The sequence below is a fragment of the Argopecten irradians genome, chromosome 2 (assembly GCF_041381155.1).
Source record: "Argopecten irradians isolate NY chromosome 2, Ai_NY, whole genome shotgun sequence".
Lineage (NCBI taxonomy): Eukaryota > Metazoa > Mollusca > Bivalvia > Pectinida > Pectinidae > Argopecten > Argopecten irradians.
Window position 1 is genome coordinate 24152366 of NC_091135.1, and position 13579 is coordinate 24165944.

The window sequence follows — 13579 nt, forward strand, 5'->3', positions numbered from 1 at the left end:
AAGCAGGTTTGGAATACACAGGCAACAACAAAACTGGAGAGAAAGTGATCGGAAGCAGGTTTGGAATACACAGGCAACAACAAAACTGGAGAGAAAGTGATCGGAAGCAGGTTTGGAATACATAGGCAAAAACTAAAGAGACAGTGATCGGAAGAAACATTGGAATACTCGGGCAAAAACCTAAAGAGAGAGAAGCAGGAAGCAGGATTGGAATGCGCAGACAAAAACCTGAAGAGACCCTAGTCGGATGCAGGTTTTGGAATATAGGCAAAAACCTATAGAAAAAGTTGTCAAGAGGGGTTGGAATGCAAAGGGAAAATCGAAAGGCAAAATGGTTGACAAGCAGATGTGGAATAAAAAGGCACAAAGCTAAAGAAAAAGTAGTCGGCAAGAAGGTTAGGAATATACAGGCAAAAACCTTAAGAAAAGGTTGCCAGGTGGGTTTATAGACAAAACCTAAAGAAAAAGTGGTCGCCACGAAGGTTTGGAATACACAGTCAAAAAACTTTAAAGTGATCAACAAGAAGGCGTGTAAGAATTCTTTCTCATAGTTTATATGAAGGCAATCATTGGGTCCTAGTTATATATAATCTATCATCAAAACGAGTGACTAGCTTTCATGTACAGTTAACATAATATAGTATTGTATGAATAGTAGAAATACGTCTCTTATTCAAACTGATACAATATGTACATTATTCCATCGATACATTATATAATGCCTATGAGCAAAAGCTTTGGTATTTTATAATCTGGTTCCTTCAGATCACTAATCTTTCAGGAGGTTGTACCATCAAATCAATATATACACTGCAATGCTTTACTGATTTGAAGTATACACAAGTGTAGTGTCATCCACGATATGTACACTAGCATAGACACACAAAACCTTATTTGTTCAGTTGCTATCTCAAGATAACGTTTACGAGATATATATAATACTACACACAAATGTTCTATTATCTGGTCCCCAGAGATGGTCCTCGGTACTCCAGGGATTACAATCATATCCGTTATAGTAACATTTAGAATATCTACGACAGTTTTTATCACACCTTATTGTACCCACCGCCTTTACATTTGCCTATAGTGAACATGACACCGTCCTGAAATAGTAAGGAGGATAAAAAAATGAAGTCTAAGAACAAAAGAAGTACAATATAAACAGTAAAGATAGTGAAATAAATGGACCATTAGAATTTGTACAAATTATCTTTTTGTAGAAAATGCTCTTTCAAGAAAAAATGAAAAAAAAATAGAAAATGTGAATATCGTTTCCTCTTCCTTTTATTAAAGACATTGACATTTGACACTGATAAAAGTTAACCTATGGCCGTGAGGACATGAGTTTGGTTACTTACCTTAACAAGCCCAGGTAAACTTCCCCAGAACGACACATTAGGTACAACTTCTGTACCCTGCGCATGGCGAACCATCTTCATATATAATATACCTCCGACCATGTACGAAAATCCCAGCGATAGAACTCTGCAAAATAGATAGATATATACTGGTGAATATTACCTTGACGAAAATTTGATCATTTTCGTCCACACTGTCGGAATCCGTGCTATCTGGAATATCACTGTTGTTTGTACTTCTTTGGCCAGCTACTACTTTTAAGTAGTATATATCGTGATATAAAACACTGCATATATGTCCTACTATGGGTGATATATTAATATCAATTCTCTATCAGAAGACAAACTGAAGTGTGATATTATGTCTCAAATAATAATTCTAGTAGTAAAATTGATATGACCATTTCAAGGAAGTTTATCAAATTACTGAGCAGTTGTAATGTGTTTAAATTCTCCATCCAGTGTCTATGGAAATACTTACACAATGACGAGTATAGTCCCAATACTAATTCCCCCTTCTGATGATCCCCCCTTTTTAGGGCCCGGACCAGGATCTGGTCCAGGTCCCTTAGTGGTCGTAGGGTCTGGTGGCGGCGGTCCGCTTCCGCAACCCCCTGCACATGCGCATTTCGAGTTTACTGTGAATAACTGTTTGAATAAAATGAATTTGTTTGAACATTTATAAAACTGTAATTTTTTTCACCAATAAGATAAATAAAACGTTGTTTTTTCAACGCTTATTACTACCCACAAGATATATATATGTGTACAAGATATATATATATGTGTGTGTGTGTTTTGTTTAATTTTAGACTTCTAACCTGATATTAAGTATGGATAAAAATTTAAACATTCACATATATTTTCGTTTCCAAATCCCTTTCATTAAGACTGAACTTTTTTAATGTATGCATTAAATCTATAACAATGGAGAAGACTTTTGGTCTTACGTATGTTACAGATCCTGGTGCCGTCTCCCCGTCCGCGGACACCATTGGTGGATCAGCCGTAGGATTGCAGACCAAAGTAACGTCTGTCGTCCTATATACACAACAAATGGGTAAAACAACATGTCGATTATCAAAATATCGAGGCAAAAATGAAAACAAAACAATAAAAGACACAAATATAGCTTAACCCTCGGAACCAATACAATCTCTCAGTCTCTATGTCAACGACAGTGATGGTTAATAATATTACGGAAATATAGCATATGACGGCATTTCTAGTTGCAATGTAAACTTTGATATACCACACCATGGAAAGACATATTACATGATAAATAACCACATCTTGGAATGTTCTACACTTAACCTTGATGTTGATGCGACTTTGTCTCCTGTCAATCAATCCTTGGCACGTTTAGCAACAAATCTTATTAAAATTATACTTTGATCTTCACACCTCCCAAATAAACGTATACTCCCTGTTGATGTAACAGAAAGGGGGTTAAACAGAACAGCGCGGAGATCATAATTAATCAGATTATTTTTTTGTAATGATGCGGAGTTCCTTATCACTGTTTCTCTCTTAATGTAAATTACTTTGCCGAGCAACCAAGATGAGCTAGTCGTATCTACATGTGTTTAGCCAGTGAGATACTGTTTTCCTATCTTATCTACTGGCATAATTATGATTTACATGGCTACCCAGGCAATACAACCGCGTGACGTTATTGCGTCAACATTTTCATAGTAAAATTACAATTTTCTCAGTGAATCTTACTTTCAGAAATTATGTTGGTGTTACAACTACAAAGAATGCAAACAGCGGGGGTTGCGTTAAAAAGATGAATGTGTTTTATGTTTGGAGCATTGACTTGCGGTCGCGGTGATATCATAATTGTAAAATTGTAATAAAATATCAGAGAACAATAACCTTTATACGTGGATAGAGATATTCTACCCTCGAAAATCTACCCTCGAGGTTACAAAATGTTGTAAAATCCTCGTCAGGCCTTGGGTTTAGCAGCATTTGGTGGTAACATATCCCTATCTTTATATAATACACACATATGAAAGAGTGACACTATGGTACTATTATAAATGATGATATTCTTCTCTTGTCTCCAGTTAAACAAGTCACTCGACTTTCTCATTGTGTCGGCTTGCTCACTAGTTAATCATGATTCCCCGATGTATTTGCCTTACCTCGTGAGACCGTTTCCGTCTATATTTGTGTATTTGATGTGGACCTGATTTAGAGAATCTACCTCGAAGCCAACATTTGTGGCATCCCCAATCTGGTAACTGCCTGTTCCATCGGCCAATATCTGACATGCCTGAAACGGGACATTGTCATCAACAGATGGGAAATTCTGCATTGTTCAAGGAGTGTTGATTACAACGCTCCCATTAATTGTTAGATATTGAGATTAGTTGATTTTAGATGTTGAACAATATTTAAAACTATCTTGGCTGCGAATGTTCGCTTCTTCTAAAAATAATTTTTGACATCCCAGTTTCATGCAGCGATTGTCCTTATCATCCCAATATTCTATTTTTGCATATTACACAGTTAGTTCCCTGACGGGTAAGTATAGATTGTAACGTCATTATTTTACGAGCACAATTCACGCCGTTTTCTCCAAAAAAATATGACGTTACGCTCAAAAACAAAACAAATGTTGCCACAGATATGTTTAAATAACTTTCGAGGATTTACAATAAAAATGAATACACATTAACCTTACCGCTGCGTTTGCACAGGTCATCTCATTGAATGGGTAACACATGTTTAGAGAGTACAGCTGACCGTCGGCGCTAGTCATATCCTGGAACCTATGGAAGAGAAATAGAGATTACTTTAGCTTCAAGGAAATTAGACGAAGCTATATCATTTAACAAGCTAAGAAGGATGTTGATATCTTGGAATGTAAGGTAAACAAATATACAGACAATAATAACAAATATCCCACCCTTGAAACGTTCTGATTATACTGTTCTTTTAAAGAAACTTCTTAATTAATTTAGTAATGCAAGCTCTATTTACCTGGTTAGCAATATTCTCTAATCAGATTGGGGAACATTTTCATATTAATGTTAGACATAATCTAAAGTTATTTATTTTGGCGCAATTATTTTAGCGGAAATTCTATCTATATTAGGTAAGCGCAATGATAATTTCGAGTTCTTTTATAGTTCATAGTCATCGTGCTTCGTCCGTCGTCGTCTGCCGTCCGTAAACTTTTCATTCAAACAACTTCTTCGAAATAACTAAAAGGCCAAGGGTACTCATATTGGGCCTGTTGTATGCTGGGATGAATGGCAACCAAGTTTGTTCAAGTGAATGACCTTGACCTGCATTCAAGGTCACAGGGGTCAAAAAGGTATTTTTTTCAAACAACTTCATCTCAATAACTAAAAGGCCCAGGGTACTCATATTTGGCCTGTAGCATGCTGGGATAATTGGCAACCAAGTTTGTTCAAGTGAATGATCTTGACCTTCATTCAAGGTCACAGGGATCAAAAAGGCTATTTTTTCAACAATTTCTTCTCAATAACCAAAAGTCCCTGGGTACTCATGTTGGGCCTGTAGCATGCTGGCTAACAAGTTTGTTCAAATGAATGACCTTGACCTTCCTTCAGCATCACAGGGGTCAAAAAGGCTAAGATTTTTAAACAACTTATTGTGTTAACAGTCAGATGATCGTTAAGGCCCATTCGGCCTCTTGTTTCCACAATGGCTGTATTTAGTTGTAATACTATGCGTAGAGAAAGTTACCACCAAAATATGTACGTTTATACGTACCATTTGACTGGCATTAAAGAATACCGCTTTTAATAGTTATGTATTTATAAGAATTATGATTATAATGATTATAAAATCATAAAGTACAAATATCATCTTTATTTAGAATCTGTATATCATTAATTGAATTCTCAAATAAGATAAATGAAAATGTGTAATGATTTGTTCTGTCTGTCAACCAATGATAATGTTTCAATGAAGTTCCTGGTTCTTAATTATATGTGACGTAATCGCCACGTGCAGTGTTTTGTGGTCTCGTGATTTGTTGACAAGTGGGGTCAGGAGTTCTGCTGACACACGAACAATGTAATTTATCTCCGTGATTTGTTTACATTTTTAGACCTATTTTCTAGGGCGCGGTGGTGAAACAATTCAGAGTAAATAAGGTGATTACGTGATTTTGGTTTGAATTAAAACTTCATATCATGTTATACCAAAACGTCATCTATTTATCATATGTCGAAATGCGATTTTACTTTTGCGAATTTTGTGGAGCAAGGCGCTCCGAAAGTGCCAACGTCCTTTGATGAAGAAGCTTACAGTCAGGGTCGTGTTAAAAATAAATATGCAGAAATGCTTTAATTTGTCCAGATAATGATTCAGCATAATATCAGGTATGAAGAACATTATTTTCAAAAACACAAATTACGACAATACTTTCCAACGGAGATTAAATAAGTATACATTGCTCATTTGTAGCGAAATCATTATCACCTGTACCAAGGTAACTATACATATATATACAGTATGATATTGATACAAGTAAGATATGAGCGCTGAATGGCCCAGGTGTTGTAAAAATGACAAAAGTAACTACAGTTTATCAACAATGTCGTCAATATCTTTTAAAATCAATTTGACAATGTTTGTCATTAATACCTAGCTATGTTTTTACCTTCGGACTCAACATGAACGAGTTTTAAAATTAACTGAAAATAATGTTTTCATTAGACAAAAGTAAAATTTAAATAAAAAATAACTGAGCGTTACTGAGCTGTTACCATTATACAAATATCCTTACATGGCTGTTCCGTCGTTTTTGCCGAGAGAAGAAACATCAACATCGCCACTGCCATCGTCCATCTGACAGGAACACATATCTTTTTGTGTACAGGTCAGTGCTCGTGTCCCGCTTACCAGTGCTAAACACACAACCACACCTACTGTCCAATACATGGTGTACCGCGAAAATAACAAATCTTCAGAATTACGGATCTCGCAGTATAATCCAGTATCGGTCGAAACACAAACTATTATTTTAATTGTTACGCCTGCATCAGGAAGGCTACTATGGGTGTCATATCTGTATAGTGATGTGTGGTACTGATAACTGATCCCAGTCACATGAAACCTCTGTATAGATTACAAATAGTTATCTGAAACATGTTTACCAGGTAGTCATATATAAATATATATATTCTATCTAATGACGTAGATGTGTAATTAGCCATGCCTTCAAAAAAGTGACCATGGGGAATCCCATTATCTATAATCAACTGTTGAACTGTCTAATCACTTTTGCATGTCCTCGATTTTAAATATTCAGTTAAACATACCCAGGTCACTGGAACATAAGGTAAATGTATATCAGAGGTTGTCAATTGTTGTAACTTTTCTGTCCGGAATATAGAGCGTAAGAAATGTACATGCTGCCACTATTGCATGATCACTTTGGGATCTTGTCTTTCTCCTTCTTTAGGTCACCCTTGACAACTCCTCGCGTTTGGTCTTCGAATAGAGCATTTGTTTCTGTAATGAAAGCTCTACGTTCTGTCCACTGGTGGAGACACACATATTTCATAATTTTACACATATTTCCGGCCAGTGGATGGAATGATTTGGATTCTACGGAATTTTGGATATGGGTTCTACGGAAGTCGCACTAGAAGTTGAGGACGCGCAGTGACTACCAACTCAACAATAGGACCACTACAGACGTGTTCGCTGTACCAAGCATAAACTCGTTTAGGGCCATGCATTAATACTACTAATAGTGATTGATAGAATATCACAAAGCGAGGACCGTGTTCAAGGGAAGGCCCGTTAGTTTTGATGATCACTACTGATTGCTCACGAGAAGACCAGTTAGTTTGGATGACCACTACTGATTGCATACGGGAAGACCAGTTAGTTTGGATGACCACTACTGATTGCATACGGGAAGACCAGTTAGTTTGGATGACCACTACTGATTGCTCACGGGAAGACCAGTTAGTTTGGATGACCACTACTGATTGCTCACGGGAAGACCATTTAGTTTTGATGACCACTACTGATTGCTCACTGGAAGACCATTAGTTTGGATGACCACTACTGATTGCTCACGGGAAGACCATTTAGTTTGGATGACCACTACTGATTGCATACGGGAAGACCATTTAGTTTTGATGACCACTACTGATTGCTCACGGGAAGACCAATTAGTTTGGATGATCACTACTGATTGCTCACGAGAAGACCAATTAGTTTGGATGACCACTCTGATTGCATACGGGAAGACCATTTAGTTTTGATGACCACTACTGATTGCTCACGGGAAGACCAATTAGTTTGGATGACCACTACTGATTGCTCACGGGAAGACCATTTAGTTTTGATGACCACTACTGATTGCTCACGGGAAGACCATTTAGTTTTGATGACCACTACTGATTGCTCACTGGAAGACCAATTAGTTTGGATGATCAGCAAACGTATCCGCCACCGTCAACTAAATCACTGTTTTGGTGAACTGAGAAGATGTATATTTTTCGAAGACGTTTAAGGAACACTTGAAGAAGTGATATAAGGCATTAGATAGGCTTCGGCAGCAATACCTTCTTTCATCAAAGTTATATATACATAATTCAATTTTGCTTGTTACGAGCATTTTCATTGGCTTAAAAATTTACTTTATCAGCCCATAAAGGAAAAAATGGCATCGTCGTTTATGACGTTGCTTCTGATTGGCTGAATTGAGACGACGTAATGATTTCATAGACAAAAGTGTCCCGAAATGAATTTGGAGTATTCAAGAGATTATCTTTAGTAGGAAGGATTAATTTTAATATTTTGTTTATATCATGGAGATATATAACACAAAAATCTGAGTGTACTCTCATCATAGCCCGCTTCGCGGTTTATTTAGAGTCCACTCAGATTTTTGTGTTATATCTCCATAACATAAAAAAATATATTCAAATTATTCCTAAATGTATATCTAGGGATCACAGTCAGCCAAAAGGTAATTGAAACCGATTCTGAGAAATGCTCAGATATCTCGTTAGACCCGTTTTGTCCAAAAGACTTTCAAGAACCCGGACTCTACGGCACGCGAAGATGTTATACCTATTACCGATCTAAAGTTTGCGCCGACCCCGACAAAGTAGGAATCTATCAAAAGAGACTGAGTCAGAGGAGAAGAAAAAAAAAGCTTTTACCAGACTAAAGGATATATACATTCTCTGGCCTATGCACAGACAAGTGTGCCAAGCTGCAGGATGTTATAAAGACAAAAATGGTTAGCAACTCTGTCAGGGTACGACTTCACTATCGAGTACAGGACTAACAATTCTAACATTGCTGTCGATTTATGAATTAAGATGTGAAAACCAAGGGACTTGCAAACATGTATGTTATGGAAATAAGCCGAAAAGTGTACAATATGTGGGAGAGAAAACTGATCCATTAAACATAGCAACTCTTTGTGTAAATAAAGTACAGTTTCAACTTTTAATTTAAGCCAGATTATTTAAAGCCAGATTTTTTGCCTTTGTGTATGACCTCAGGTAGCTCTACCTATATGCGTTCAACCATATCAATGTCATTCATCACATATAATACAGATAAAGGTTACGAATTATGTTGTTGGTTTTGCACTTATTTTCCCGTTGTTTCAACCACGTGTCATTACCTTTGCCTGTGTTATATGTGATAAATAGCATAGTTACATAATGCATGCACGAAGAATGAATTTTGAAGGGCACAATTCAATCCTGGACATTCATTTGCACCATGCCATTTGCACCTCTGTTTGGAGAATAGGATGATGGAAAAAGGTTCAAAAAGTAACATAACTGGAGAAATTATAAAGTCATAATTAATTTGTATGCCAACACCAAAGCGTGTGTCAAGAAAGTAAATGAACTGTCATGATTATTTGATTGTAATATTGGTCTAAAACAAGGGGAAATTTGTCACCTTTTTTATATGCGATTTATCTAAATGATTAAGAAGACTTTTTTTCATGAAAATGACGCCAGTTGTCTAGAAACTATGAAAGGCTTGAGTGATGATGTTGGATTGTTTATTAAGATGTTTCTTATCCTTTATGATGATGACACTGTTATTATTTTCGAATCAGCATACAATCATACAGACCTTATTGAATATGTTTGAAATATACTGTAATGACTGAAAACTTACGGTTAATACGCAAAAAACTAAAGTTGCTGTATTCTCAAACGGAAGTGTCAAACACGTTTGCGCTTTTTATTTTGCAATGAAGAATTAGAAATATTGGAATCTTTTACATACTTAGGCATTTTATTTAACTTATTTAGCTAAAGCAAAAAGTAAATTAGCGGAACAGGAGAAAAAAAATTATTTGCTGTTTGCAAAAAAAAATTAAAAGAAATATTTCTCTGCCAGTTGATTTACAACTGAAGATTTTTGACACACTGATACAACCTACCCTTTTATATTCCGTTGATTTATGGGGTTTTGAGAATATTACTATTATTGAAAAAAAAAATCACTTGCAATTCTGTAAACGTAGCTTAGGTTTGAGACGTAGTACACCAAACTTTATGGTCTATGGTGAATTTGGTAGATATCCGTTGAGTATTGGAGTGAAATGTAGATATGGTCATGTTTTGGTATAATTTAATTTCCACTGATAAATTGTCAAGCAAAATTTATAAACTAATGTACCAGTTGCATGTAAATGGAAACATAAGTTTTAAATGGATCGATTTTGTTCGAATTATTTTTATGAGACAGGCTTAAATTTTGTATGGAATATGCAGGAAGCTTGTACATAGAACAAAATACATTTAAAATCTACCATTAAACAAATACTTCAGGATCAATTTATTCAAAGGGGGTTTGATGATATGAATTTGTCATCAAAAGAAAATATGTATACAGTTTTTAAAAACGCTTTTTAAATAGAGAATTATCTATTGAAATTGAATGAAAAAGATTGAAAAAATATTGTTAAATTTCGTACTTCTAAGTTACATTTGCTCATAGAAAAGGGACGATGGGCTAATATACCACGCAATGAAAGAATTTGACCCCTTTGTTCTGACGGTATTGGTGACGAATTTCATTACTTATTTAAGTGTACACGCATATCAGTTCATCAAATTCGGCAAACACATATACCAAAATATTATTTTACGAACCCTAATCTAACAAAAACGAAAGGTCTAATCTAACTCTGTAACGTACGTATTCTTTCGCATCTTAGCAGGTTTATAGTGTTATAGTGCGGAAGTTTGGGGTTTTCATAAAGCCTTTGATATAGAAAATGTTCATTTATTTTTTTTGTAAAAAAAAAAAATACTAGGGGTAAAAAATGATCACTTGTAATAATTTTGTATATTGTGAACTCGGAAGATTGCCATCCATTGTCAACATTAAGAAAATTAGTATAATTAAGTACTGGCTTAATTAAGATTCGTAATTCACATAACTGTACATGTGTATTAATTATAAGAGCTTGCTATGAAGACAGAATATGATGACAGTTTGATTTTGAACGTCCGGGGGGGGGGGGGGGGGGTAATAAATTAGGAATAACATATCTCTGGAATGATATGATAGAAGATGATAAAGTTACTTATAAAATTATTGAGAATAGATTTTACGATGTTTAATTTCAAATATACAAACGATATCAAAGGGGTTTCTTTATAGACATCTTATAGATAAATTAACTCTTCAATTTTACTTATCGAAATCAATTCATAATTCACATAAGAAGAATATTGCACGTAATATAAGACTAAGTTCACATAACTTAAATATTGAACAAGGGAGATATAGGATTCATCAGAGAATTCAAAGATTGTGTGAGGTATGTAATGCTAAAGACATTGAAGGTGAATTTCACTTTATACTTATATGTAATTGTTTCTTTGAATTAAGAAAAAAAAAACAAAAAAACATATTAAATCACATTATTATAGACGTCCTAGTGTGTTTAAGTTGGTGCTTTTAATCTTTTATTATCAAACCAGAACATAGGGGAACTAAACAGGTTAGGAAAATATACAGATTTGGCTTTAAAGCTACAAGATAATTTAATTTCTAATTTAAATTAATTAATATTGCAATGTTTTTGAATGTGCATTATAAACCATTGATACTATGTCTTATGCAATGGTATATATATATACATACTTAATCATACAATGTACCTGTTTTATAGTAATTTGTTTGTCCAGCACTGTGTGCATTGCTATATTGTAAATATTTACGTCAACTCTCCGATGTGTTAAAATCATGGAAATAAAAGAATCTGAAATTAATGCTGCTGATATGTACTTCAAATTGAAATTCTGACAACACACAATGGAATTTACAGTGAATTTTGTGAAATTTGTGTTCTTTAAAAATTTAGATTAAAATCTGTTCCTAGTCATTTTCTTTGGAATTTAATTGTTTTCTATTTTTGAATAGTCCTGGTTGTTTGTTGTGCGTTCACAAAATTATGAGATTATGCCCGGAGGCCTACCTTTTAATGTCTTATAAGTGACTCTCTCATATTAGTATCACATATCAGACAGTAAAAGGTAACATATAGGACAGTTACAGGCAATGGTCTGATAATCCTGAACTTAAAGTACAGAAACAACAATAGATGACATCACAGCTATGTTTTAAGGTTCGTTATAAACATTGGCCATAGCACATAATACTATCTTTACGCTACGGAAGATTGGTTATACGTATGAATATTTTTGTTAAAAATGTAATCAAATAAACATCCAAGCTTGCTAATTCTGGTAGAGCATATACGAATATTACGAATAGCAGTAGGCCCAGCACGAATCCTTGACGGAAGCCCGATATACATTATGACAGATAGATGTCTGGTTTAGGACATCTTTCTGTCATGATGTCTAAGTCTGGTTTTAGGGCCAGAGTATCTCGGGCTACCTTGACGGATTCCTGATGAGACGTCTATCCATTTGGAAAGAGTTTAATTTATTCCCCCGTGGTTATATACGTATCTAGATATCATCCTCACTTCATTACTGTGGCAGTCCAGTCATATATATCTGTACTACACATTAAAGTTATACCAGCACAAGTAACTAATATCATTCAAGTTTGTGTGTATAACAGCAGTAACTTTACACTTCCACAAACGTCTAAAGATATATACAGTAAAGTTTGAAATGATAAGGAATACTAAGGACGTTGGACATTCTCGTGAATACTTTAGTTCATCGTTGACATAATTATGTTGTGATAATGATTTAAAATTGTAAGATATAGGTAACTTAAAACTTAGAATTATTGAGATTCAACTTCCAGTTTTGGCCATTTGGCTTGTCAGTTTAAACATATAGACATATAATACAGGTGTGACACACGATGGAATCATATGATGTAATTTATGACAACCACTCGCCTCCAAATAACCCAACCAGCACACCTATATATTATATACACCCCGCTGTGGTTTGTGTAGTACAGGTAAATAACACCCTGCCGGGGGTAATTAGGACACCTGTAATTAACACACCCCTTGGTGATAGCTAGGTGTTGTACAGGTAATTGACATGCCAAATACCAACACTTTCTCTATTGTCAGGGGCGTAGTCAGGGTTAAAACAATGTGGATGCAATGTTATTCCCTGCCGAATTCCCTCCAAAGCAATTTGTCCCTGAACTGTGCAAACAATCCAGGAAACCGGATCCAATTTCTACGACTCAGCTTTTGATATATTTTACGATGATACGGATATCTTTTTGGATCTCAAATGTAATCAGAGATTTAAATATAATTATTATTTAAATCTCTGATGTAATTAACCATTTACAAGATGTAATTTGTGTAATATAATTGCATAACGAAAGTGTTGACATGTGTAGATTGATCTGTTATTCCAAGGTCCATGACAGATATTATGTTACGGCAACTAATGAGGGAGTTCCTCAGGGGGTTATTTTCCTTTTTTTTCTTTTCTTTAATTTTGTTACTTTATATAAATCAATCAAAGTTTAATTAATTATTGGCACAGATTGTCTTGACCAGATCAGAACATCTTTAAACGGCTTCTTTTACTCATGTCGTAGCCAGAAATTTGGTATTCAGTGTTATTAATGATACATAAAAAACATTTTTGGAAATTCGCCCAAAGAAATTTCGAAAGTGCTAATCTACATGTCTTAATATCTAAATAAAATGCACACATGCACAACATATAAACGAGATGGTGCAACACCAGAGGGGCCAGGCAATATTACCGGTA

At 35.0% G+C, this 13579-nt stretch overlaps 1 protein-coding gene across 1 annotated transcript; it reads right to left on the reverse strand.

Moving 5' to 3' along the window:
- Positions 1-6452, reverse strand: LOC138314887 (uncharacterized). The gene is made up of 7 exons (XM_069255495.1): positions 6133-6452; positions 4054-4141; positions 3512-3642; positions 2312-2402; positions 1843-2009; positions 1362-1488; positions 1-1106 (listed from the first exon to the last, which is right to left on the reverse strand). The coding sequence occupies exons 1-7, from the start codon at positions 6285-6287 to the stop codon at positions 1050-1052; spliced, it is 816 nt and encodes a 271-aa protein (XP_069111596.1). The 5' UTR covers positions 6288-6452; the 3' UTR covers positions 1-1049.
- Positions 6453-13579: the final 7127 nt, after the last annotated feature.

Bases quoted from the DNA above. Each gene is read 5' to 3' on its own strand.
- LOC138314887 (XM_069255495.1), bottom strand. From the start codon at position 6,287: ATGTATTGGACAGTAGGTGTGGTTGTGTGTTTAGCACTGGTAAGCGGG. The intron at 3,643-4,053 runs GTAAGGTTAATG...GTCCCGTTTCAG, and splicing joins TGACCTGTGCAAACGCAGCG to GCATGTCAGATATTGGCCGA. The intron at 1,489-1,842 runs GTAAGTATTTCC...TCTATTTTGCAG, and splicing joins GGGACTATACTCGTCATTGT to AGTTCTATCGCTGGGATTTT.